We start from the raw sequence: 25,852 nt of genomic DNA, 5'->3' as shown, positions 1-25,852 counted from the left end.
GACAGCTGAATACACTGTGTAATTTCACTTTGAAATGAAGAATTTTGTGATTTAACAAAAAACAAAACAAAAAAAATTGAATTTAAAAGGAAAGCAACTCATATTCAAGCAATTGGCTGCTCTGGAAATTTCATCTCGATGCAAAGGCGGAGACAGAGATCCCTAACGGCAAAACCGTAATACATTCTTTGACTAGTGAATTTGTGTATGTTATGTGAGTATATTTATTTTCAACAATATCTGGTTTTATTTTTGCAATCCATTAATTCTTGTTATGTTTATTTAAAGCAAAGAATATTAGGTTTTATAAGCTGAATGAATTGAAGCTATTAGATATTACCCACTTATGTCCAGGTTAGAACATGTTTCAATATTTATGCTTTTTGCATAGTATTGAAATTAGATGTATTATCTTTTACTTTCATTCCTTTCAGTTTTTAGTAAATTTAAATTTTTTTTTAGTTTTAGGGAATCAGATTATAAGCAGGTTATGCATTAAGAGAAAACTGTTGATTTTCGTTTTTCAATGTTTAACCTGATTATGTGATCTGAATATGTTCGTAAGCATCGTTAGTTGATTTTTTCAGAATCGTTTGATAAAATGGCTCCGCGTAAAGGAAAGCAACAGCAAGAACAAGTCCAAGTGCAACTAGGGCCTCAAGTAAGAGAAGGTGAAACAGTTTTTGGTGTAGCACATATTTTTGCAAGTTTTAATGATACCTTTGTACATGTGACGGATTTGTCTGGAAGGTAAGACAAACTTTTTTTTCTTCATTTCCATCTGATCCACGCATAATAGTTTTAAGATTTATGTTGTAAATGGAACCATCCGCTTCCAATAAAGTATGAAAGTTTAATTCTCTCATTAATCATTCATTGCAAAATGCAAAAAGTCAGTTTCACAAATCATTTTAATGCAATGGTGAAATGTAATTTTGAGAAAACGGTTCAAATATTTTGGGAACCCAAGGGTAATTGAAGCATTTCAACGATCGTCTCAAAATTGTGTATACATTTTTACCAGAAATACAGTACATATTACTGCGTTCGAAGACATTTTTTGGTCTCCCAATGCATGTGAGATGGGGATAAACGTAAATGTGAGGTGGTAACTAAACATCTCGGTAAGGTAAAATAAATTCAAAGTTTAAGATCTAATTGACCCTGTCATGAACTTAGTACCACTGGAAGGTTTGTTAAGAGTAATAATTCTGAAGCTCAGTACTGAGTCATTTACTTTTTGCTCTTGAATAGTCACCTGAGCGTGTCCAGTTAGCCCACCTGCAACTTTTGTTATGCTTAAAGAGGAAAGGATCTTCGTGTCTACTTTCTTTTATTATCGTTTAGCCTTTCCCTCTGCTTAAACAATTTTTATTTGTCACAGAATGATTTTGTTTCTTCTGGTTCGGTACCGAAAAGCGGAGTTGGGGATTAGGATCGTGTTCAAATTATTTCTTACCTTTTGAAATCTATTTTGACATTCCCAGGATACCGGAAAAGATTCACACTAATTTTTGGGCCAAGGCCATTAAGTTATCTACAAGATCGCAGCTCCAATGAGGCTTGAATAAGGCCTTATTCAGCATAGCTCGTCATGTTGAAAAAATAATCTCACTTATTTGTGGTCTCCAAATTCTTCATCGAATAGTAGATTAATCAATTCCTTATTACTTTGCCAATAACATAGATTTCTCGGTTCAAAACTACAGATCAAGCTGTGCACCTCCAAATAGGCTAACTTTTCCTGACTAGAATCATCAAAATAGCGAAACTTAAAAATTCCAGCTAGAAAAAATTTCTACTGTTATCACATGCAGTGATGTGATAAATAAATATAAATTTTACTCGACGAGTTGAGGTAACTATGCATCTTTGTTTGATCGTAAATTACCCTAGAAGTAAGTAAATAGTTACCTCTAACTTTAATAGTATGAAGGATGGCAATAGAAGTTACTATTACAGTAGCTTCAGTCGTGAGAGCCCCCATATCACATTTTTTGTTATTTTAATCATAATAAGTTCGCATATACAATAAAGTGTACACGTTACGTATGTGCTTGTGTTAATACTCTAATAATTAAAATTTTTAATCTATATGTGCCTAAAGAAAATTAGAATTTTTAAAATAGAAGATTTGTTGCACAATCTGTAACTAAACATAATTGAAAACAATAATTTTGGTAGACATTTACTTATACAAATATTGTGAGTTTTAGTAAACAATAACAAATAACTAGTAAACACTCTTTTTTACAGAGAAACCATCGCTAGGGTAACCGGTGGCATGAAGGTTAAAGCTGACAGGGATGAAGCTTCACCTTACGCTGCTATGTTAGCTGCCCAGGTATTTCATTTTACTTTTATGTCATGCTAGTTTCTTTGTCTCAGGTTAGGAAAGTATTGCAACCACGCCTAATTGTCAGGGTTTTTTTTTTAGGTTACCTGAACTTTAAGGCATTTTTGTTTTGAGTATGTGTGTAACTGAATATCTCAAAAACTAGTCATCGATTTTTCACCAACGAGGCATTCTGTTTTGGGCTTTTAGACGCTTCAGATATCAAATTTTTGGCTAATATTTTTGACCACCGGGAATTCACTAAAAAAATGTTTCAGTTTTGCACCATTTTTTCGAAAATGATTTTTTTAATCCGTTCTAATTTTCTGCCCTTTCATCTGAAACTTTTTCTCGGTATTTTTTTTTTAATAAACACTTCTCATCTAAACGTAATATATTTTCGCCTTATATGTAATATTAAATACTGCTAATAACATTGCAAGAATTTAAAATTTGCAGGAAATCGGTTAGAGGTAACTATTTACTTACTTCTAGGGTAATTTACGATCAAACAAAGATGCATAGTTACCTCAACTCGTCGAGTAAAATTTATTATTAATAGTATGAAGGATGGCAATAGAAGTTACTATTACAGTAGCTTCAGTCGTGAGAGCCCCCATATCACATTTTTTGTTATTTTAATCATAATAAGTTCGCATATACAATAAAGTGTACACGTTACGTATGTGCTTGTGTTAATACTCTAATAATTAAAATTTTTAATCTAACAGGACGTTGCAGAGAAGTGTAAATCTCTTGGCATAACTGCCCTTCATATTAAATTGAGAGCAACTGGCGGCAATAAGACAAAAACACCTGGTCCAGGAGCACAGTCAGCATTGAGAGCATTAGCCCGATCCTCTATGAAAATTGGACGAATTGAAGATGTAACCCCAATTCCATCGGATTCAACACGTAGGAAGGGAGGTCGTCGTGGGCGTAGGCTCTAATTGTTCCATCTTATTTCATTTTACTTCACCGCAAGGTTTATTTTTTTATGTTTTTGTCATTCGAATAAAGATGTGATTGCAAATAAACCTTTAATAAATTCCCATAGTTATTATTTTTAATTAATATAGATATTCCAACCAGATACCGTATCTTTTAGTACAAGTGTACCGATGGAGTCAAATTTTCTTAAATATTTTCACAGGAAATCACATCAGGATGATTAGAAGTGCCCTAATATTGTTGGAAGTTGAAATTCTCTATTGCGCTTTAATGCTATCGTTACTCCCAAAAGTAAGATTTCGATCGACATCCTCTAATCGGATTACAACTTAATTGCTGTTCCCACTGTTAAACTTAGAATCTTACATAATCACGACCTGAATATAACTTTTAATTAAAACTTACCCAACAAAATTTTTTTTTTTCATTGAACAGCCAGCTTTCCTTTAAAAAGCCAGTTTAGACCATAAAGGCAATTTATTGCTTTTTAACTATGTAATATGAAGCGATATTAAAAGTATTGCTGGAATTCAATGTTTGTGGATACTCGGTCAAGTAGAAGTTCAATTTTAAGATTAGTTTATTGAGTTTTTTCTTAAAGTGCTTCCGTTTTTTTTTTTGAACTTTTACACTAATTGACTAACTCGTATGATCACCTATCAATTTTATTTCATTACTAAAAATTATTTATCAAACCGTTCTGTTCTCGAGGATTCGTTTTAAGTTTGATGAAAGACGTTTCTGACTCAAATAGAGTTAGTACTACCAATTGTTAAAGTGACTGTTTCAGTAATTTCAGAAATAGTTGTATGAGCGTTTTTCACTTGATTTTATTCTTTGTTTTTTTTTTTTTTAATTAAAAATGTCCGGTAGGATAGATGTATTAAGGTTGATCGTCAAGAAGTTCACGAAAAAGTGTAACGTTGATTAACATCCAACTTCGACAATTTTTTTCTCATATATAAATAATTACGAAATATTAATCATTTGGAAGGTAACAGTATATTTCCTTTTATTGTCCAAATTATAATGTTTAGTGACATTACGAAACAATTATAATTAAGGCTTACGGCAATTAATGGTTCAGTTGTGTCATCGTATCCTCTGACCAAGTAAATGCCTCAAGAAAGCGATTTTAGTTGCTGAAGACACGTAATTATCATGCCTAGTTGTCATTTCCATTTCTAGTTTTGAGCTAATTCTCGTGTATCGAAATATGATTTTACTGAAATCTTAATTTGTAGTTAAGATGTTACTAAACTACCTTAAAATAAATAAACATAACCGTAATTGCATTTAGAAATAATGCTAAATACAACAGAAAGCAAATATCCAATTGAGATTACTTATAGCAAGTTATTTTTTGTCAATGTAATTTTTTTGTGTTAACTCATTTACCAATGCACGATAAAAACACTGCAAATAATTTCAATTAAATGCATATGCTAATACTATTGACACAACCTGAAACGATAAACACAAGTCTAGCTTTTTTTTTTTACTTTCTGAACTAGCAGAGCAATTTTATACTGTATATGTTAAGTGGACAAGATTATTTAAAAATCAATTGCATTGGCATTGATGTGCTTCAGATTCCTTAAATAAGGTATTTAAAACTCCTTAAAGAAGTAAGTATGAAATCTTCCACATACAGAACTATTGCCTTGTTCCAGCAATGAACGGAAGAGGGGCCGAAATGTGAAAAAAGGCAAAAATCAATACAATGTTATTGTTTTTTTTCGAAAAAAATTGTTCGATTTCTAAACAACTCGAATTGACTGTGTAAATGATTCAACTATCATTTAAGAGAGGCGTTTAGAAAGTATTCAGGCAATTTCAAAATGGTTGATTTTGAACTACCGTTGCTGGCAGGTATGTACTCTCTCTGCTATCCATATGAATCACACGGAAAGACAGTAGAAGTTTTACGCAATTTAAGACGTAATCGCAATTACTCAATGGGCGTCTGAGAATTAACAAGAAAAGGATAGAGTTTTTAAAGAAGTTTAATGTTTGATTTTAATTATTTGAATATTATTGCCACGCTAGGATTTATTATTATGTCATCAAGCATGTTGATACTGAAAATCAAGAAAAATATCACTGATCCATGCCCTGCTGGCGGAGAGTAATGATAGATTTACATATCGAGTTGAACACAATTAAAAAATGGCACAAACCTTCCATGCAGTGCAGAAAAATTAAAAAAAAAAGAAAAGAAGTTTGATACTTTGAGGCGCATTTATTACTCATCATAAAGCGTATGGAATGGGTAAACAACCAAAAAGTAGTTCAACGTGTGTAAAAAATGACGCAAGATGTGGAGAAATTAAGAGAGAGGCCCCTTTGTTCTTGTATTAGCTCTCTTTTTTCTACAAAATTGAAGAAATATTAGAATTCCTTTGATCTAAGCCATGTGAAAATTGTACTTAAAGTTGTATTTACAGCACCCTATTAGATACTTTTTGCTTTTGTTGAATGAATTTTGAAATATATAACTTCTCGTAAATTATTACTGAAATTTGGCTGAAAAATGTTAATGTTGTATAGTTGATTTACATAAGAACAAACAATATGATTTTTGAACTCCATAAAAGTAATAAATTATAGTAAAAACAATTTTAAAAAACTTTGAGCCTTAATTAAGGGATATTTTTTAATTATTAATGTTGATTAAGTAAATTGCCTTACTAAGTTTGTATTTGTGTGATTCTGTATGTGTGTGTATACCAGCTGAGTGGTACGAACTTACGTGGAGGTAGTAAATTATATTAGTTTCAATATTTTCGGAAGGTTGTTTTTGAAATATTTTGTATGGTAAAGCATTGAAGTTTTTTTAGTGAATTGTGTAACAATAAATGTAAAACATCAGACGAATAATTTCAATGGTTTAGAGTTTTTAAAGTAATTACAATTGAAATGAGTTACGGATGTGTTTATGCTCTAGAAGATTATTTATGTATGTCAGTTAAGAATAATAGCTATTACTTATGTACTTTTTATTTCTTTGAAGGAACCAAGTAATCATGGTTAGATGATCAAATGTCTGCCCGACGAAGAAGGGTTGGATCAGAATCAGAACAGCAGCCTCTGATTCTTATTGACAACCTATCACAACAGTTACCTCAGTCAAGTAATTTTCCAGGATCTAGATTAGTAGAGACATCAGATAATAATGAAAAACCAAATAAAACTTATTTAAAACATCAAGACCAAATAAACAGGCCGAATATGTCTCGTGATAGAACTGCTGAATTTTCTAACGCCATACGTTCTTTGCAAGGTCGACATGTTATTAGAGCGATTGCTACTCAGGATCCTGTCAGAGCAAAAACGATACAAAGTTATGGAGAATTTATGATGTTAGCAAGAACTATAGGAAAAAATATAAGTAGCACATATGCTAAACTTGAAAAATTAACACTTCGTAAGTTTTTTTTTTTTCATACATGTCACATTTTATTCATGCTCTAGTTGAAACATGGGAGATGGGAAAAAATATACTGCCTCAAAGAAAAGAAACTGATTTAATTTAATTTTCTTCATTTCTTATTGATTTTCATAGTTTTAAGAGGTTGGACAATTCATTTTTTATACCAGTTTCATTAGGTTTTGAACAGAAGTAATGAGAGACCGCTTCTGTATAAGTTCGTGGTTTAAAGAATTATAGGAAATAATAATTGAATGTAAAAACAAGAACCAGAAACTAAAAATTGAATTTAATCAGACACTGGTGACATTCAAATGGTACATCTTTTAGACAAGAGATCATTTCAGTAGGATGTTAATTGGTTCTTTGCTTTTTTGTTTTAAACTTTGTGAGAAAATTATTGTTCTTTCACTTTTTAAACATTAAAAAAAATAATAATTACTGGGAATGTGGACTAGTGATACGCATACTAAACAGAAATTGAGAGTTGGGCATAACTTTTATATAATTTAATCATTTATTTATTCCTACCCTTCATCACATTTTTATAATTTTTAGAGTCGCTTATTATTTTTCAAAACATGGCAATGTTAATTTTTAGTGGCAAAACGAAAACCATTATTCAATGACCAGCCCACGGAAATTCAAGAGTTGACATACATGATTAAAGAGGATTTGGGGAGTTTAAACAACCAGATTGCTAAACTCCAAGAAATTGTCCGTAGGCAAAATGAAGCAAGGCAATCCACAAAAAGCCAGCATTTATGTTCCCATTCATCAACCGTTGTCTTATCACTGCAGGCTAAATTGGCTTCAATGTCTTCTCAGTTTAAGCAAGTTTTGGAGCTCAGAACAGAGGTTAGTAAACAATAATCTTAAATAGGCTACTAATATTAATTAGTGTGCATTGGAAAGAGACAATACAACAACTTTGCCGGCCCTATGTCTATCATGTAAGAGTTGGAGCTTCTAGAGTTGTCCCCGTATTTTAGGTTGGGAAACCCGCAGAGACGCCTCCTAATAAGAAATTTTGAATTTGCAGAACTTAAAAGAAGCAAAGAGAAGACGAGAACAATTTTCCCAAGGGCCTGTATCCACATCCCTACCCGCTGCTGCAGTAGCAGGTCAAGGAGGTTCGAACCAAGGTTCTGTACTGCTTGCAGCACAGAACGATCATTCTGTAATTGATCTGGCTGGCTCAACAGTAGCTGGAGGTAGAAATCACAATTCGCCTAGCTATCAACAACAGATGATGATTGCCTATGATGATCACACAGTGAGTACTTAGTTTATGTACAAATAGTTATACGAAGAATTTTGCAAGATGTTGTGTGGTCTGCGGGATTAAAAAAAAACCCTATCTGGTTCAAATTATTTATCTATAAGTAGTCAGTCCCTAAAATTTTCACTTTTTCTTTCCGCTGATTAGATGTAATTCACTTTAGCGAGTCCCTGAAACAAATTTTGTGTTGATAATTTTAAATAAAAATATATGAACATAACATAACTTGTTCACAATCATTTACATCTGAAAATCAACAGATGTTTGCAATTTTCTTGAAAAAGGCTGCACGATTTTCGGAAGGGAGCGGTTAGACTTCTACAATTACAGTTTGTAATAATACAATAAAGTATGAAAAAATAACTTGGAAACAATAGGATTATTCGCGTGACATATCTGATTTGTTTTATTACAGGACCAATATCTAAGTAGCAGGGCTGAAGCAATGCAGAATATAGAATCTACTATTGTAGAATTAGGAGGAATATTCCAACAATTAGCACATATGGTAAAAGAACAAGAAGAGATGGTCGACAGGTGATTTGTTACAATTATTTTTATGGCTTTTTCGTTAAAGAAATATTTAGGAAGAAATAAAACTTCTAAAAAATAGAAACTACTGAGGAAGAGAAATATAAACAGTTAATAAAAACATTCTTAGTGAATATTACACTATTGTTTATTTTTAAAAAAAATCTTAATCCCTGGCTGCTTATCACGTACCTAATAATAACGTATAACTGAAGTTCCTCTTTGAAAATCGATTATTAGGATACAGTTTAATCATATTACTTTTTTCAAAATGAGTTTAATATAAATACTGAATGTAGGTTATTTATATATATTGAAGTTCACTTATACATGTATTTCGCAAACTTTATTTAATGCGGTGACTAAGACGGGTGGTTATTTCTGTATATATATAATTTTATGTTTTATTTCTAATAATTTTTATTATTGATTTGAGAAATTGTTGTGATTATGCTATTTGCAATATTATAAGTATATTATCGAAAAACTTTTCAAGGTAAACAACGTACTTCAGTACTATACGCCAAATTGAATGTAGTCGTGTTTCAAGAAATACCAAACTTGAAGTATATTACTTGTTACTACTTCAGTTAATTTTTCGCAATTTGTATTTTTGACTTTCCGAGTACACCCTTTCAGGAACATTTTCTAAACATCTTTTGAATAAGTTGGGAAGAAGTTAGATTAATTTTTCTGTTATCAATTACTTTTTTCTCCGTTCAATTTCACAGTTAACTGTTTTGCTTCTAGTCGATGCTCTATTATTTTTTGTTTGTCTTAATTGGTAGCAAATTTCATTCACTTGCTCGCTATTAATATTATTGAATATAGCTTAAATGGGCAAGTCATTCTGGTAAAATTTTTTGGACTAGAAATATTTCTTTTTAATAATAATTATTATTCTAAATCATAGACATTTATTTATTTCAGGATTGATGCCAACGTTGCCGACACCGAATTAAATGTTGAAGCAGCTCACAGGGAGATATTAAAATATTTCCAGTCAGTAACATCTAATCGCTGGTTAATGATAAAAATATTTGGCGTATTAATATTTTTTTTTATGTTTTTCCTAGTATTCATGGCATAATAATTAGTAATTCTGGATTTTTCATTTATTTATATCACTTGTGTGGGTTAAGAAATGAAAGCAGTCTTCAATTTTTAGCCGTGATATGGCAAAAAAGTTCATTCCATATAATCCTTGTCTATATAAGTGGAAGGAATTGTTAAAAAAGAAAATTACTTGTATAATATATGTAAAGTTAATTATAACGTAAAAGAAATATTTTATATAGGCAATGTTATATAATTATAATATTTAATATATAAAAATTATTAAAATACACTTTTATGGAAACAAGTTTCTTTTTATTTTTAAATTACAAATAAGAATAAATTTGCAGCGTAGTCAGCTGAGCGGTTACGTTTCCAAGAAGGTTCTTTTACTTGGTGTTGCAACAAGGAATTCTTTGTCGGCCTTAAACTCTAGGTTTCTTGTACTGCTTGGGTCACATTCATAAAACCGAAATTTGACAAATAAGCAAGGTTGCCAAGAGTTTCTGAGAGCATCTTTATAATTCTGGAAGTGTTTTGGAATGGAACAATTATCTTTGGGAACTAAAACGCTCCGCTTTTATCGAATGATTAAGAAATAAGCTTCTCTAACATTTTTCTTCGAGTGTAGATAAAAAAAAATCGCTTAATTTGCAATAACTTTCAGGGTGCCAATCTGTATCAAACTGACAATACAGGATTAATTGGTATGTTTTAATAAAATAAAATCAATTTTTTCTGAGAAAGTATGATCAATAATGAAAGTATAAGAATTTTTGTATTTGTAGAATGAAAATATAGGTATAAATGTATATATAATATATATACATATAATTATAATATATATACATATTATATATATTATATAAAAGGTCTCAATGTAAGACCGCAAATACTTTTCCAACGCGTATGCTTTAGTGAACAGCAAAGGTGTGAATTTTATAATTACGGAACATTTTTATTAATGATCATGAAATGTTTTAATGTCAGAAGTAAGAAAAACCTTATATAAACATTCTGGCAAATTAAAATTTCATTCAATGCAAATTTATGACAAAACCAAAATAATTGATAAAATTTACATAAGCTAATAATTGTAAATTTCCAGATTTTTATTCCTTTCAACCTACCTTAAAACAAGAAAAAATAACGAAGTGAGTAGCTCCCAAATTTTATTCAATCAACTCAATTTTTATGTTTATTGATTTTTTATACATATTGATATAATCTACATGCTACTGTATGTTAATACGAAATATCAAATACGTAGTTCAATTCCATTATTAGCCAACACTAATAATTATCCTAGTAATGGACTCCTATGCGGATATTCCATAAAATATAACATGCTCTTAGATTTTTTTTTTTCAGAAGCCGGTATGCCCTAAAAAAGGCTACGGTTGCCAACGAACCGTTGAAGCGCCTTTAAAAAAAGTAGTAATGGTAAAAGTAAACATCTTTAACCACACTATTTTACTATTTTTTTTTTATTTTGTTAAGATCAGAAAAAATAAATAATTAGATAATATTCAAGTGTTGCTGACATTCACAAAATAAAGAAGTGATATTTTCATAAAATGATGCTTTTTTATAACCTTTATTTATTTATTTTATTACTCTCTTATTATTTGTACATAATAATAATTCTAATGTAAGTTTGTTTATAAGCAGATAAAATATATAAGTAGATATTCTCTTATATTGAGAGGTTCGTGTAAATAAAAAACAAAAGAATCTCAATAAATTTAATTTTTGTTGTCGGGTACTCGTGTTTTGCTAATTCGAGTTACTGAGTTCATGCAACTCGCACAACTGCACTATCAACACATACCATTATTTCAAAATATTTTTTAGTTTTATAAAATATATAATAATTGAAATTTCGACATTTACTTGGCCGAACCTTGCAACTTTAGCGATATAATTTTGATCAATTCTTAAAAAAAAATTTTATTTATTGTTTTAAACTGCCCTGGAGGCTTTCTTGCATACAGTTATTAAAACAGTGTCTAAAACTTTAAGGTTACTAAATCGCTCAAAAAATGAATTCAACACTAATTCTTTTTCTTCGGCAATGCCATTTCTACCAATGTTTTCGCTATTAAAAGTAAAGATATTACACAACATCCCGCTGTAACACCGAACAGCAATCTATCAATTATTCCTCCTTTGATGTAAACAGGTGTATCTTCAGGAGTCTGTACAACATATGAAAACATATTATTAATAATAATTTAAAAAATCGAGATAGTAATCAGAATAAATCTAATTTTTACCCATTCAACATGCTTCTTAAATCATCGTCATTCTCTTAATTCTGATCGATTTCAGATTATCCCCTAATTCAGACCAAATTGGTCCAAAATAAGCGGTTTATGCAATTGGTTTGTATGTGACCAATTGGTGTCTGTCTGTAGAGTGTGTCCAGCTTAACACCAAAACGAAATATCGCAGGTAATTAAGGTAATTCAGGTGCAGGCATACTTATTTGCATTACTTGGTTCTACAACTTTAATTGGAAACATACTCCTAGGGGAGTACGTTAAGGGCAGTTTTGGGCGAATGAGATGGCAGGACTTACCTCGAACGTGCTGTTTCAGAACAATGTACGAACTTATCACCTATTAAATGTATATATGCTTTTTTTTTTTTTTTAATTGGTCCCCGGAGCTTTTTTCAGTGCACTGCCGGCCCCCGGACACTATCAACACTGGACAGTGAGCTGTAAAAATCTCCCAGGAAAAAAAAATCTAAGGGCCAGCAGCTGGATTCGAACCGGGATCTCCGCTTGGGAATCCAAGACGCTAACCTAAGAGCTAATCCCTTCCCTCCTCCCTTCTATTAAATATTAATTGGGATTTAAATGTTACAAAGATTATTAATTGAAAAAAAATTGAATCGATGGCTACTTACTGAATTGATTACCATTATTTGAGAATTTCATATAAATGTTACCAACAAGGAAATTTTTCATAGTGCTTAAATACTTAAAATGAATACTTAAAGTGAACCATTTTCAACTAACTAACTCACCTGGAATACTTCCTGTTTGTTCTTAATATGTTCAGACAAAGTAGAAGTATCTGGAGCAGTTGACAACGATCTTGTAATTGCAGGGGTTGCCTTTTAACAAAATGATTATATTGTTTCATATTGTTAAATTTTAAATTGCTTCATATTAATTATACTTTTTTAAATTGAAATATATAGCTTTTTGTTCTGATGAAATAATGATCAGAATTTTGAACTATAAAAATTGTATTTATTTTTGCATTTTTCTATTGGTTAGCTTTATTTAAAAAAAAAAAACTTCAGTAAATCTTAGAAGAGCGGTTAATTTCAGTGAATAGTAAATGTTACAAATTACCTGCACACAGGTACATCGTTGCAAATGCTTAGCAACTTTTATTACAGAAGCAGCTATCTGACTTGCCATTTTCGAGTTACACACAGAGAATTAATAAGGCCCACGATGGATGCAAACCTTTTTTTGACATAGAGCCCGATATAAAAATAGAAAACGAAACATCTGTTCGCTTTCAAGTCTAGACAACCCACTATCCTATTTTTTGTTTGTTTATAACTTCATCATTTTATTATAATTTAAAATCTGTAATTGTTTTTATGTTTTTTTTTTACTGCAACACTAGGTTTAGGGAGGATGAAAAATTTATTTTGAATCTCTTGAAATTATACAACTCTATAATTAAACTGTGAACTAAATATAGTTTTATTTTGTACGCTAAATCTGTTGAATGTCTTATTTTAATTTACCTGTAGATAAGCTATTCATAACGAACAGATTAAAATTAAGAACCATATATTAGTTACATGAACTTTAAATTAGGTCTTACGAATCTTAAACATGGAGTTATGAATCACGACTTAAAACGAACTAAGTTGTTTCAAATCTTTATTGGTTCAACACCCGCTTCGTTTTTTTTTTCTTTTTTTTTACATCTAGAATTTTTATTTATATGTATACAAGGGAACATGATTTATTTCTAAAGTTAGCTTATCTATCTTCAAAAAGTAACAAATTATGGAGGCGTTAAAAGAATTTAAAATTTTAAACCATTAGCCTTGTGTTTCTGTACCCATGCCTAGGGTAAGTAAATTTTAATGTTAAATATACTTAGTTCCACAATTGAAATAAATAGTTTTAACAACTCTTTTAATTGAAAAAATAAATTTTTATTATAATCTATTAAAACAAAATTATTCCACATAAATTTTCTTTAGGTAATTTTTGAAATCATAGATATTCTTATATATTCTTTTTAATTCCACCATATACAAAAAATATTATAGCTCAATCTATGAGATTTTTTATTTATTTACACTGCTACATAAACTAACATTATAACAATGCTTTTCCACGGATATGAAATCTTAATGAACATTGAGTGTTCTCAAATCGTAAATGTTGCGTCAAATAAAATACCATAAGTCAGAAAAACAAAAATTTTTTTTACAATCTAATGAAACACCTCATAAATAAATATTTAAAAAAATTAATGTTCTTTCAGCTATTATTGATCTTCCATAATTTAAACTAAATTTAAATTCTAAAAAAAATTAATTACAAGTTTTCGCCTTAACATGATTTTACTGCTCATACTCATAAGTAAATAATTAATAATTAAAAATATTTAAGTGCGAGGTTTGAATGAAAATGATTTAAGTTTCGACAGTGAATTGGGCTTTTTCTTGCTATTATTTTCATCATCAGACCTACGAGCTTTCCGCTTTTTTGATTCATTACTTTCACCTGCAGGTGAAGGCTCGCTTTCCTGCAATAAAAAACTGTATGAACAAACGTTTGTGTCTGAATTTCATTATTACTGAAAAACAAACATACCTGTGTATCATTTGAAATTAAAGAATTATTGCTGGAAGTTAGCTTGTATTTTTTCATAGCAGCAATTACTAATTCGCTCTCCTTCAATAAAGGAAATTCTTCTTCAAGTTTTTCCTTATTTTCAGCAAACCATGTCATAAAATTACCTTTATTTGAATTTGAATCTTCCTACAACAGTCAGATTTCTTTTTCGTTTAAATTATTAACATACATATGTAGGTATATATTAAGTATATTCTAATTGTTTTTGAATTAATTCGCTTTCAACGAAAAAAATTATATTGAAAAATGCTGTTATGTTTTTTTAGTTATATTAATGCATGAGGATTATTACTATACGCCCCCTCCACAATATCTGATATTTGTAGTGCCTGCCTGAAAAGACTTCTGTTATGTGCCTTCAAGATAAAGAAACACTTACTTACTAATAACATACTGATACATACTTAATAATTACTAGATTATAAAACTTTACTTAGAAACTCATGAGGAGAAATATGTTTCAAATGAAGTTGCAGACAAACTTTATTATGTAGTATATGAGTGTACAAAACACTGATAAAGGAAGAATAAATTGGCTGTTCTCTTTTTTGCAATGATTGGATAAAGTAAAATAAAATAATAAACAATACTTAATAATTACACTATTCGATGTTACTCCATTTTGTAAAGATGAAACTTCAGTATTTTTCTTAAAAGGATTTCCTCCCCTGACGATTTTTATTGGTTTTGGACTTGATTCTTTTTCCTTCCTTTTTCTTTCTTGCATTTTCAAAATCAAATTTTCTTTCACTAAAATATTACGCTTTGGAGGATGTTACAATATTAAAAATTCATGAAAATGTTTGTTTGCCATAATCTTTAAAATTTACCTGAAGGCGTTCCCTTTGGAGAATCCTCAAACATATCTTGGGAATGATTTTCATTTGGAACATATTTTTTGGAAGACATTTCTTTCGATACCAACATCACATCGTGATTTTTTGAAAGAAGATTGCTAAAATACATAATCAACTGAAAACTGAAATATTACCTACTGTTAACGCTTATCACGTTCGTTATTACTCTAGTATCCATATTACCTCTCCACTTTTGCCACAAATTTTTGGGCAATATCTGTTACTTTAGTAGCAAGATTGTGTTGCCCAATTTTAACCGCATATTTACTAGCCAAATTAATCACATCCAAGGAAGGCATTATTTCACATAACGAGATAGCTCTTCTGTCTAAATTACTGCGGCAGGCTAACTGTAACAAAATTAATTAAAGATATTAATTTATAATTTAAAAGATCCATAAAGAAGTTAAAGGCCAGAAGTTCAAACTAAGATCCAAAAATATCTTACAGCAAAAAGTTTCATCGCTGTAATTGAAACAACTTTTTCCAAAGCTTTTCTACTATCTTCATTATTTTCTGTCGATAAATGAGGTACCGTGAGTCTAGATCGTACATATTCTTCCTCAAGTCGATTTTTTTCAGCATCCATTTCACATAGCGGAAACTGAAAGGAAGTAAATAATTTACAGATGTATCATTTCATGACAGTTATTGAGAGTCATTACATTCAATAAACTAATGACAGTTTACCTTCCATTTAACTTCAGAAATTAAAGGTTTAGGTATTACATGTGGGTAATAAGTCCCTTTACACAGTATACACCTAACGGTTTGGTATAATTCACTAATTCCCACAACAAAGTAATGATCAAACTTAGATTTACACTGTAACAATAAAATTAGATTTGAGTAACATAATAATTAGCGAAATTACAAAAATGAACGAGAAAATATACTTCATTATCGAGATGAGAAACCGGTCGCCACACGTCACCGTACTGGATTCGTAACACTCCAGCAGAATCATATGTTGCAAGGGACCCTTCGTCGGTATATCCAATCCACCTAAGGACACAGTCACCAGGAGAAAGTGGCAATGGTGCAACTGCTACTTGTGCAGTTAGCAACATCTCTTGGCAGCGGTATTCAGTGTACCATAGCCCTCCTAAAAAAATTTTTTGTTTCATCTTTTATTGTAATTTACAACTGCAAAAATTGTTGCAATAAGTAAAAATTATATATGATAACAAGGTCAGGATATTGGCTTGGGGAAGGTACCCTGGGGTGTCATTCCTGTAATGCAATACTTTGGGGATAGTGTAATTCGTTCCTTTTTATATTATAAATACAAAAATAAAATTATTTCTTAAAATAAATGATTATTTCTAGTATACAAAAGAGATTTCGCAAGAAAATTGACAAAGGGGATTTTGAGGTCATGGCTATTTATGTATGAAGTTGGAACGTTTGGTCGATCCTGATACTTAAAAGCCAAATAAATCGGCGTAACAATAATATAATATTTTTATTCAAATAATATATGTATATGTAGATCAATACATTTATATAATTATGATGTTTACATAATTATTTTGCTCATTAGATAAGTTTAGCAGCTCGAATTCATTGATTAAATTTAAATTAATTATTTATTTTATTTCAATTCACTTTTTCATTCATTTGCTCAAAATGTATTAAGTAATTGCATTATTACTCTGTAATTTGAAACGCACAATGCAAGAAATACACTTGTATGCCTTCAATAATTTTTTTAAAAAATCACAATACATCCACCCACACAGAACAATTTGTAAAAACAACTTTTTTTGGACCTAGGGAGACCTAACGAACACAATTTTGAAAAACTGATCCAATAGCAATACTTTTTCTAACTACTACAGTAACAGAAAGTAAAAAATTTGAAGTGATATTACTACTACTTAATGTGATATTTGTATACCTGCTGGTGAATGAAATACGACTGCTAATAATGATCCTGAACCATTCATTGCAACAAATTTTCCATGAATAGATGTAACATCTGTTTGGGTTCCATCAATAGTCATTATTCTGATATGCGATAAATTAGTTGCTACAGCAATCCAACCATTTCCACCAGTAACACCAATAGGTTCTTCACCATCCATCATAGAAATATCCCATTCTCGTTGGCTATCTCTTCCACCCAGCAAAACACACGTCAATTTACTGAAATCGTATTGATAGATTTAGAAGTAAATAAAAAATAAAATAATCAAAAACCAATTTCGAAATTTTTTTCACAGAATACAAACCTGGGAAAAGTTTCGTTTGTAGGACAAGCTAGTATGAGTGCTTGAGGGGTAAGAGCACCCATAGTGTGTCCGGCAATATTGTTCATGCGGAAGTTGTGGTGCAAACTAGTATCATGAAATTCTATATCTATATCATTCATGTCTTCTGTATTGAAATGGCGTACAATTCCTGTACTGTTCCAAACCTACGCAATTAATACTTCAATAATACGCGTCCAGCCTGTCCTCAGATATTCTCTTCTTAGAAGTCTCTTAGAATATCACAGAATAGTTCTCCACAAAATAGCAGCCAGAAAGGATACTTTTTAACTCTAAGTGCATCATTACTTTGAGAATTATAATTATACTCCCATAGTTTTTGTTACTGTTAAAGAAATTATAGTCGGCTCATACTCTTACAAAGAAAAACTATGTACAGAACATAAATGTTTAAGTTTCAAAAGAGAGAGAGAAAAAAAAAGAAAAAAAAAAAAGTTAACATGTTGCTACCATAATGATTAAAGATAAGTATTTTAAGTCAATCACCATGAATCTTTGCTGTAGATGTAGTGGAGTAGATGATGGTTGAAACGCAGGTTGCTGTTTTATTTCAGGAACTTGATTAGAATGACTTGGGAAACTACTCTGAGATTCCTCATCGGTACCTTTAAAAATTATTCATTTTCAAGAGGCAATAATGTATCTGTTATTCTTTTTAAAGAATGAGTAAATTCAATGTATAATAGCATTGTAATTAAAAATGAAACTTTTAAATCATAAGTATAAGGACGAACCCAAATTATCATCTGTTCTCTCTTTTTTTTCGCCTAAGTATTCTCCATCTTCACCAAAACCTGCTTCAGACTTAAGTTTGCCCAAAGAAATTACATTTTCATCGTCCTCGTCATCATCATCATCAAATTGTGGAACCCCTAATGGTATATCTCCTTCATCAGCTATTACATCATCCTGGTAAAAAAATATGAGATTCCAAGGATAAAGCAATTTTAATTTTAGAAATTTACAACTTCAGGAGGAAATAGTTGTAACAAATAAATCACTTGATTGGAAATATCATCCAGTGACGAATCTACAAATTTATTATTTTTTAATGATTCTCCCAGCTGAGAAAATCATGAGGGAAGTCGACAAATTGGTCGAAAAATTTAATAGAGAGCTGAGATTAAGTTTACAATAATTGATACTTTAATGTCGCCAGAGATAGTTATTTGTAACTTTTTGTCTAACTCTGGTAATTCGGAAAATTTTTTTAGTCTGCATTGATGAAGACAAGACCGGTAGATATTAGAGTGCATGACTAAATGAGTAAAGTCCTAATTTTTAAATCTAGATCAGTTTCTTGAGAGGGTTGCAGTATTTTGTTATTTGTACGGTTAATGTCAGGAATAAGTATAGGGCGCAATGCCAGAAAATATTTTACGTACTCCTAGTTTTGAAGTTTATAAGAGGTTTGTTTTTACTTCAAGTAGAAAAAAATTAGATTTCTTTTTAAACAAATATTTTAGAAATAGTGGTGTATTTCGAAACGGGTTTCTGGGAGATGTCAATAAGCGGATAAATTGAATTTTTACACTTCAAAATTGGGTTTATGTAATATATTCAAGAACAGTGTGACGGAACCATGTTTCTGTAACCTAGTGACAAGAGAATTTAAGAAATAATGAAAATGTTTAAGAAATTGGTTAAATTCATGTGCTTGTACCATGAGACAAAGCTGTGATTTGAAAATACTTTTAAAGGAGGGAATGAACTAGTGGAGTCAAGTCAGTTCTGATCAGACGACCAGGAAGAACGCAAAGACTATCCGCGGAGCAGGAAAGAATCCTCAACCTGGCAGGAAGCAGCTTGACGAGTATCCCTATCTTCATTAGTTGGGTAAATGCAAGATGATTCGAATGCGAGCGTTCCACAACTTAGTATCAGGGTAGGATTCTGTGTTATGCGCGGGAATATAAGATATATAATTAAGCATGCTGAATTCAGAAACAGTACGAGTTAGAAAGAGCAGTACTAGAAAAGGTAGCAAGCTATTAAGTGGGGCTCTCCTCGAATATAAGACTGTTACAGAGTTATGCTTTTATGTTTATATGCTAAGCTGTTACAGAAAAAAAACGTTATTAAAGTACTAGTGTAGTTTTATGGCTCAGCTGTGGAATCCTGACGAATATGTGGTTGGTAGCTTGGTAATGTTTTGTAGGATGCCTTATCCTAACAGTGGAGAGTGATTAATTGCTCGATGGAGGCAGGAGCCGCGATCCTGTCAATTTATATGTCAAGGTCAGCGTAACTTATAAACAAATGTCGTAGAAAGTTCGAATTTGATATTCCGGCTAGATGCGACTTTGGAACCGTGCGATTTTTCAATTTTGGGTATTTTTTCGAAATTAGCTTCCACGAGTTTCTTTAAACTTCCCCATAAAATGCTCTTAAGGCAGTTCTGGGGGGACAGATAAGGTTACGCTTCTCGCTAAAGTATCATAAGTGTAAAGAATGAGCCCATTATCTGTATTGTACTAATAGTAGGAGTTCAATAAATAATTCAAATTATAATTTTGAAGAAAATGGAAAGTACCATTTTACTGATAAATTTTGTGATTTTTAGCAACTTTTTCGCATTATGTTCAAAAAATATGTATACTTATATTGCGATAAGAAAGAGTCGTGTGAATGTTCACAATAGAGTTTGTTATAATTGAAATATCCAATATTTATTAACCATTGAATGTTGCTGTTCATTGAATTCTGCTTCTTCGGCTAGGGGCACAACAAGTTCAGCAAGCTGCCCAGCAACATTACAAAAAACCAAAGAAGAACAATCTTTCTTCCATGCAATTCCAGAAACGCTATGATTCTCTTGGCCAATGTTTGTTGACTTGTTGTAAGGAACTAATTCTCGCTCTGTAGTCAAGTCCCAGACTACTATATCACCGGCATCTGTACCTGCTGCTAAAAGGCGTGAATTTGGAGAGAATTTTACCACTGATACCTGTAACAGTCATAAAAAACATTTATTAGCAAATGAACTCATGAAACCAATACAAACTAAAAATGTGTATTCATGTTTCACGTACAAAACCGCACCCGTAGCAGTTGCCTGCTCGTGATGTTATTAACAAGGGATTCGAGCCTAGGATAATCAGGATCAAACGATATTGAGAGTAATATTAATATGTTTTGTTCCATATATACGAACACTGTATACTGAAACCGTATATTAATTAAATAAATATCTTTCTTAAAACAAATACACATTAAAATAGCCTTATTTTTGGTATAAGCCTACACTAAAAAATATACATATGTATAAAGAAGCTTCAATTATTAGGTGGGTACCTTTGTTGAAGGTGATAATGACTTCATTTCATCCCAAGATTTCCGTTCATAAATCCTAACTGTTTCTCCAAGAGGTATTGCTAGTAAGTTACCATCACGAGAAAAATGAATTCTACAAAGAGATTTAGAAGATTCAAAAGCATTGCACTTTGGTATCTCAGCAGACCATTCTTTCAGTACTTTCTTTGTTTCTACACACCATACTTTTACTGTAGCATCACAACTAGACGATACCTAATAATTAATAGACATTTCGAAATTTGGTAAATTGTTGTTATCAAATGCTATTAAATGTGGAATAATGCCAGAGTAACTTACTATGTATTCAAGTTTAGGATCCACACAAACACTTAATACAGGAGCTTTGTGTCCTGCAAATACTTTACAGTCCATAGTTGTCAAATCAACTAATCGTATTTCCATGTCGCTGCAAAAAATAAAAAAAATGAGCATAATATGAAAGGAATAATAATACATATATATTTGTTAATTGGTTTGACGGAAGTAAGGGAATCAATAGATTTACAAATGACCACTTTAGAAAATGGGGGAACGAGTTTTATAGTAAATAAATACTGGTGCGAAGATATTATTTGCTATAAATAAATCATAGGTTGTAGAATTTCAAAATTAATCTGGAAACTGGATAATAGACAACCAGGTCGAATATAAATAGCTAAATTGCCAGAATAAAGATAGGAGACAAAAAGAGAGTCAGAAAAACATAATTATAAATTAAAAAAATAGTTACGGATGGACGATATTAGTGAAAAGGAGATGAAAAGATGGAGTGAGTGGTATTCGAGAGATGTGAGAAGAAAACGAAGGAAGACTACGAGCTTAGGAAAAACTGTGGAGGAGCTCTCTGGCACGGGATAGACAGAATATCACATGGGATAGGAGAAAAGGTTTAGAATGTTGGAGGTTTATGGCAATCACAATTTATACAAGGATTAATATAAATTAGAACAAAAATGATTAAACCAAATATAAAATAATACTAGAAGTTGAACTAAAAATTGACTTTAGGGATGTAAAAATAACTTCCAAGCATAAAAAATTGTTTCAACATTTATGGAGATTTTACAATTTTTAGCGGACCATTTAAAGCCTAATACTGTGTACAATTCTATTGAAAATGTATCTTTCTCTAATGAAACTCGGAGGGGTAATTTTTGTTATATATGTATGACTATACTCTTACCCAAGTTGGGGTGTTGAAGCCTTCAGCTGATTAGCTTTATTTAATACAAATATGAAAAGTCAATCTATATTGTAATTATAATTTTGCGGCAGAAAATGGTAATACATAAATAACAAATATTACTACGAGAAAGTAATGAATTCTAAATAGTAACTTAAAAAATAGTTACTTTTGTCTATTTGAAAAAAGTAACTAATTTCTCAAACCTACCAAGATCCTGCTACCAATGTACGTCCATCTGGAGAGATATCAATTTGTGTGACTGGTGCTGTAAATCTAGTAATGATTCCATCTAATTCCATATCCGGAAAAGTATATGCTTGGACGATATTTGTATCAGTTCCAACATATAAACTATTCCCCTAAAAAAAAAGAAGATAGTCCTCGTTAGATTAATGTAATAATGTTTAAGAAGAAAATTCACTTTCTGTACCTTCTGTGCAATGGACCATGCACGTTCTCCAACGCAAGTATCTTTTTGATCTGCATCATTTACTCCTTCCCATATACGAACGTCACCTTCACAACCACAAGTCACTATGTATCTAGAAATCGCACAATATAAATAAATACAGAAGATAAATCTTATCTTAATTTACGTTCATGTCTAATAAATTAAGTCCAAAATATAAACATTTGCTTACAAAATATAAAGAAAATAAACTGTAATTACTTTGAGTTTTCAGAATAGCAAATATCTGTGTGTCCTTCAGCATGAGCGTATCTATAACTTCCGATTTTATCCATCTTGGATGATTTTATTACTCATTTAATTGCTACTTAAAGAGCAAAAATGTTACCTCTTTAAAGTAATGAAACTTATTGAGGGAATTTAAATTCCCGCAAAAACGACATTGCTGCCAACTTTCTCATGCTTGAAATGAATAAAAGGGATAAGTTAAATAAATATTAATTAATTTCTAAATGAATCTTTGTTAAAACTATTTAATACATCTCCATTCTAATTAAATAAGTTTGATTTTTTTTAAGGATAAACAGTTAATACATAAATGTATGTATATGTATATTTTTTTAAATCTTCGTTAAAAATGAATCACGCTGATTTCTAATGTAACATGAAATTTCATTCTATCAGTAATTGGTCTTCGTTAGATGTACCGAACTGCTTTTCTTGTACTGATAACTGTTGAACTGGTCTTCTCTTTGATTTCTCTATTTTTCAGATGATGCGGGCATTCAAGCCAAACTGACTAGAAATGTGTTCACGACTAGAATTCGTAAATAACATTGAAATGTAATTAAAAAGTGAAAAAGGATGAATAATTATTGTACCTTTTTTTGGAGAAGGTAATATGCTTAATGCATCTACAATATTGGACTCGGCGCTAATGACCATAAGACATCGATGCACCGGAAAAAAAAAATATTGGACTCCCAGAATGGAACTTCCCACCAAAACTCTATCTCATCTTCGGAACACTAACCTGGAACTGTTTGTCACTTTATTTCAGGCCTGGGCCTCATTTTCAAGGATAAATTAAGGAATTTGCTTTGCTACCGTTCTCATGACCTCGTAGGGAACTCAGTTAGGACCAGAGAATTTTCAGCTTCTCAGCAGGAGAAGGAGGTCCTGTTGCAGTTCTTTCTTAATGAAGTGTGGCACTTTCTCAATGTCACCAAACTCTTTCTGCTCAATAGGAGCTTAGGAAAGGAAGTGCTAACGTTCCCTTTCATAGTGGCAGCGTCCATGCAGTTTGATCTCTGCTGTAATTCGACAATTTGAATTCACGATCACTAATACTCCCGATCTTCTGGAAATAGCTTATCTACATTATTCTTCGTTAATCTTTGCCACTTCCTCCTAAATGACTTTCTATAGCAGGATGGCTTTTCGCTTCGCCGATCACTGACCATAAATAATTTACATTGGTAGCTGCTTCTAATATAATCTTCCACCACACACCAAATTATACATGCGAGGTCTGGTTTTTCAAGGCGTTTGGGATAGTGTCCTAATATCCCAAGCATCAAAACGTTGACTCATCACTCCTATTCAGGACAGTAATTCTTATCCTCAGGCCATTTATGCTCTCCTGGAATTAATGTCATGTATATCCTACCGAGAAGTGGATGTCCTTGAGAAGTGAAGGATTAAGATCAGATGATTATCTTGTCAGAATAAAAAATAAGAGTTGTTATTTTTATTTGTTTCAAATGTCTTGGTTATGGGAATGTTGCCAGAACAGATCTCTAGTTTTGAAGACCCAGAGCTTCCATCTTGCTTCATTTTAAGCTGAGTATCGCGCCCTCTAGTCCATCCAGTTTCTTTTGGAAATCGTGGATGCACACGCTTAGTGTAAAAATAGGAGTAGATGTACTTCTCCATGTGCATGAACTGGGAATTCGCCTTGGGCTAAGTGCCTTTACCACTTGTTGAAGAGGAGACTCTTATCAACCAGGTCTGTCGCATGTTCTGGCAACATTCCCATAACCAAGACATTTGAAACAAATAAAAATGACAACTCTTTGTCTCATCTGACAAGATAATATCCGATCTTAATCCTTCACTTCTCAAGGATATCCACTTCTCGGTCTCGTAGTGCTAAACCACTTTTTAAACAGTACTCTCCAATTTTGCGCAAGAAGAAATATCGCAGTGGGGGCGTCCATTAAAGCAAAGAACAAGACACTTCTTATAAGTTACAAATTAATTTATTGAAATTAACGTTATTTTGGAGTTTGCCAATATGAATGTCAAACTACAATCATTCTATATTTCAAACTCTTTTCTAAATTTGAAATACAAAATTAGTTTATGCCCATCATAATCTTAAAAATTGCTTCTGAGAATTGAATTCTAATGAATTAACAAATTTCTTAAAATTTTCAAGAGAAAAAATCAATTTTGGCAAATATGAACGAGATAAAAGATTTGTGTTTACTTGAAGATAAAATTTAATTATACTTTTTAAAAACAAAATAAATATTGAGAAATTCAATGATCTTGAAGTGAGACTCAAACTAAATATTTTAACAAATACTAGAAGAAATTAATGGAGTAAGATATTGAAATCTAAAATACAACTTCAAATAAATATGTATCGTAATAAATTAATAGAGAGTAGATTGATTTTTCATTCTTCAATAAGACATTGTTGATTGACCAAACATAAATAAACTGAAAAATAAAAAGTAACAAAGATACTAAGAACAAAAATCTAATATAATTCACTTATTGTCTAATATAATGGTTATCTAATTAAATTATTTTTATTGAAATTGTTGACTAGGGTCAAAAAACAAATTTTCTTACATGTTCAAGATTTCTGTTCCCTCTTGTAACGGCCAAACATTCAATTTATTCGTCTACTCTTTTTTACTTTTATTTTTTTGTGTTTCAAATTCTGGGCGTAAACATATATCTTGTCAGTTTGGTTGCCTGCGCATTATCTGAAAAAAAGAAAAGAAAAAAGGAATTGGATATCAAACATAGATTGGCAATTTGATGGTGAAGCGTAGTTATTCTAAAAAAAAGCAATACATTCGCTGGTAAATTATTAAAAAAATAACATTTCGTTTTCTACTATTGCTCGATATGTAAGCGTAAATTCATCGAATGCACCCTCCATAAACTGAACTACTCCTATTTAATGATATTATATTGTTAAATAAACATGTAAGAAAATATTTTTTTGTTTTAATTTCTTTTTATTATATTTGATAAATTTAATAGTTCAGATACTCACAGATGGTAAATAAAAAGATAATAAGAGGT

At 31.1% G+C, this 25,852-nt stretch overlaps 4 protein-coding genes and 1 long non-coding RNA gene across 9 annotated transcripts; 2 read left to right on the top strand and 3 right to left on the bottom strand.

The window, feature by feature from the left end:
* Positions 1-75: 75 nt before the first annotated feature.
* LOC141456886 (small ribosomal subunit protein uS11A) lies at positions 76-3,391 on the top strand. Of its 2 annotated transcripts, none has more exons than XM_074133245.1 (4): positions 76-214; positions 588-750; positions 2,257-2,344; positions 3,067-3,391. In XM_074133245.1, the coding sequence occupies exons 2-4, from the start codon at positions 602-604 to the stop codon at positions 3,283-3,285; spliced, it is 456 nt and encodes a 151-aa protein (XP_073989346.1). In that variant the 5' UTR covers positions 76-214; positions 588-601; the 3' UTR covers positions 3,286-3,391. The 2 variants fall into 2 exon arrangements, with proteins under 2 accessions (XP_073989346.1, XP_073989344.1); XM_074133243.1 differs by lacking the exon at positions 76-214 and adding an exon at positions 289-354.
* A 2,232-nt stretch (positions 3,392-5,623) lies between these two features.
* Syx5 (syntaxin 5) lies at positions 5,624-9,892 on the top strand. 3 transcript variants are annotated; one of them, XM_074133236.1, is made up of 6 exons: positions 5,624-6,044; positions 6,300-6,713; positions 7,318-7,574; positions 7,759-7,992; positions 8,414-8,535; positions 9,460-9,892. In XM_074133236.1, the coding sequence occupies exons 2-6, from the start codon at positions 6,329-6,331 to the stop codon at positions 9,617-9,619; spliced, it is 1,158 nt and encodes a 385-aa protein (XP_073989337.1). In that variant the 5' UTR covers positions 5,624-6,044; positions 6,300-6,328; the 3' UTR covers positions 9,620-9,892. The 3 variants fall into 3 exon arrangements, with proteins under 3 accessions (XP_073989337.1, XP_073989336.1, XP_073989339.1); XM_074133235.1 differs by having other exon boundaries at positions 5,999-6,190; XM_074133238.1 differs by having other exon boundaries at positions 6,010-6,103.
* Positions 9,893-11,316: 1,424 nt separating this feature from the next.
* On the bottom strand, positions 11,317-13,112 carry LOC141456887 (cytochrome c oxidase subunit 7A1, mitochondrial-like). Its single transcript, XM_074133246.1, has 3 exons — positions 12,953-13,112; positions 12,619-12,708; positions 11,317-11,783 (listed from the first exon to the last, which is right to left on the bottom strand). The coding sequence occupies exons 1-3, from the start codon at positions 13,019-13,021 to the stop codon at positions 11,640-11,642; spliced, it is 303 nt and encodes a 100-aa protein (XP_073989347.1). The 5' UTR covers positions 13,022-13,112; the 3' UTR covers positions 11,317-11,639.
* A 156-nt stretch (positions 13,113-13,268) lies between these two features.
* Positions 13,269-22,950, bottom strand: Ctf4 (Chromosome transmission fidelity 4). Of its 2 annotated transcripts, none has more exons than XM_074133232.1 (18): positions 22,790-22,950; positions 22,550-22,661; positions 22,327-22,478; positions 21,231-21,339; positions 20,913-21,146; positions 20,296-20,565; positions 18,353-18,527; positions 18,105-18,223; positions 17,580-17,764; positions 17,246-17,493; positions 16,242-16,450; positions 16,036-16,170; positions 15,794-15,949; positions 15,529-15,695; positions 15,319-15,443; positions 15,090-15,208; positions 14,447-14,614; positions 13,269-14,378 (listed from the first exon to the last, which is right to left on the bottom strand). In XM_074133232.1, exons 1-18 carry the CDS (start codon positions 22,861-22,863, stop codon positions 14,238-14,240), a joined length of 2,898 nt encoding a protein of 965 aa, XP_073989333.1. In that variant the 5' UTR covers positions 22,864-22,950; the 3' UTR covers positions 13,269-14,237. The 2 variants fall into 2 exon arrangements, with proteins under 2 accessions (XP_073989333.1, XP_073989332.1); XM_074133231.1 differs by having other exon boundaries at positions 13,274-14,378; positions 15,090-15,238; positions 22,790-22,949.
* A 1,848-nt stretch (positions 22,951-24,798) lies between these two features.
* On the bottom strand, positions 24,799-25,763 carry LOC141457318 (uncharacterized). Its single transcript, XR_012460309.1, has 3 exons — positions 25,619-25,763; positions 25,391-25,527; positions 24,799-25,255 (listed from the first exon to the last, which is right to left on the bottom strand). It is a non-coding gene; the product is annotated as an uncharacterized lncRNA (long non-coding RNA).
* Between the last annotated feature and the right edge of the window lie 89 nt (positions 25,764-25,852).

This window comes from Rhodnius prolixus, unplaced genomic scaffold (genome assembly GCF_049639745.1).
Source record: "Rhodnius prolixus isolate KJV_2025 unplaced genomic scaffold, Rpr scaffold_10, whole genome shotgun sequence".
NCBI lineage: Eukaryota > Metazoa > Arthropoda > Insecta > Hemiptera > Reduviidae > Rhodnius > Rhodnius prolixus.
The sequence above is the reverse complement of the archived record's forward strand: the minus strand, read 5'-3'. Positions and strand labels throughout refer to the sequence as shown.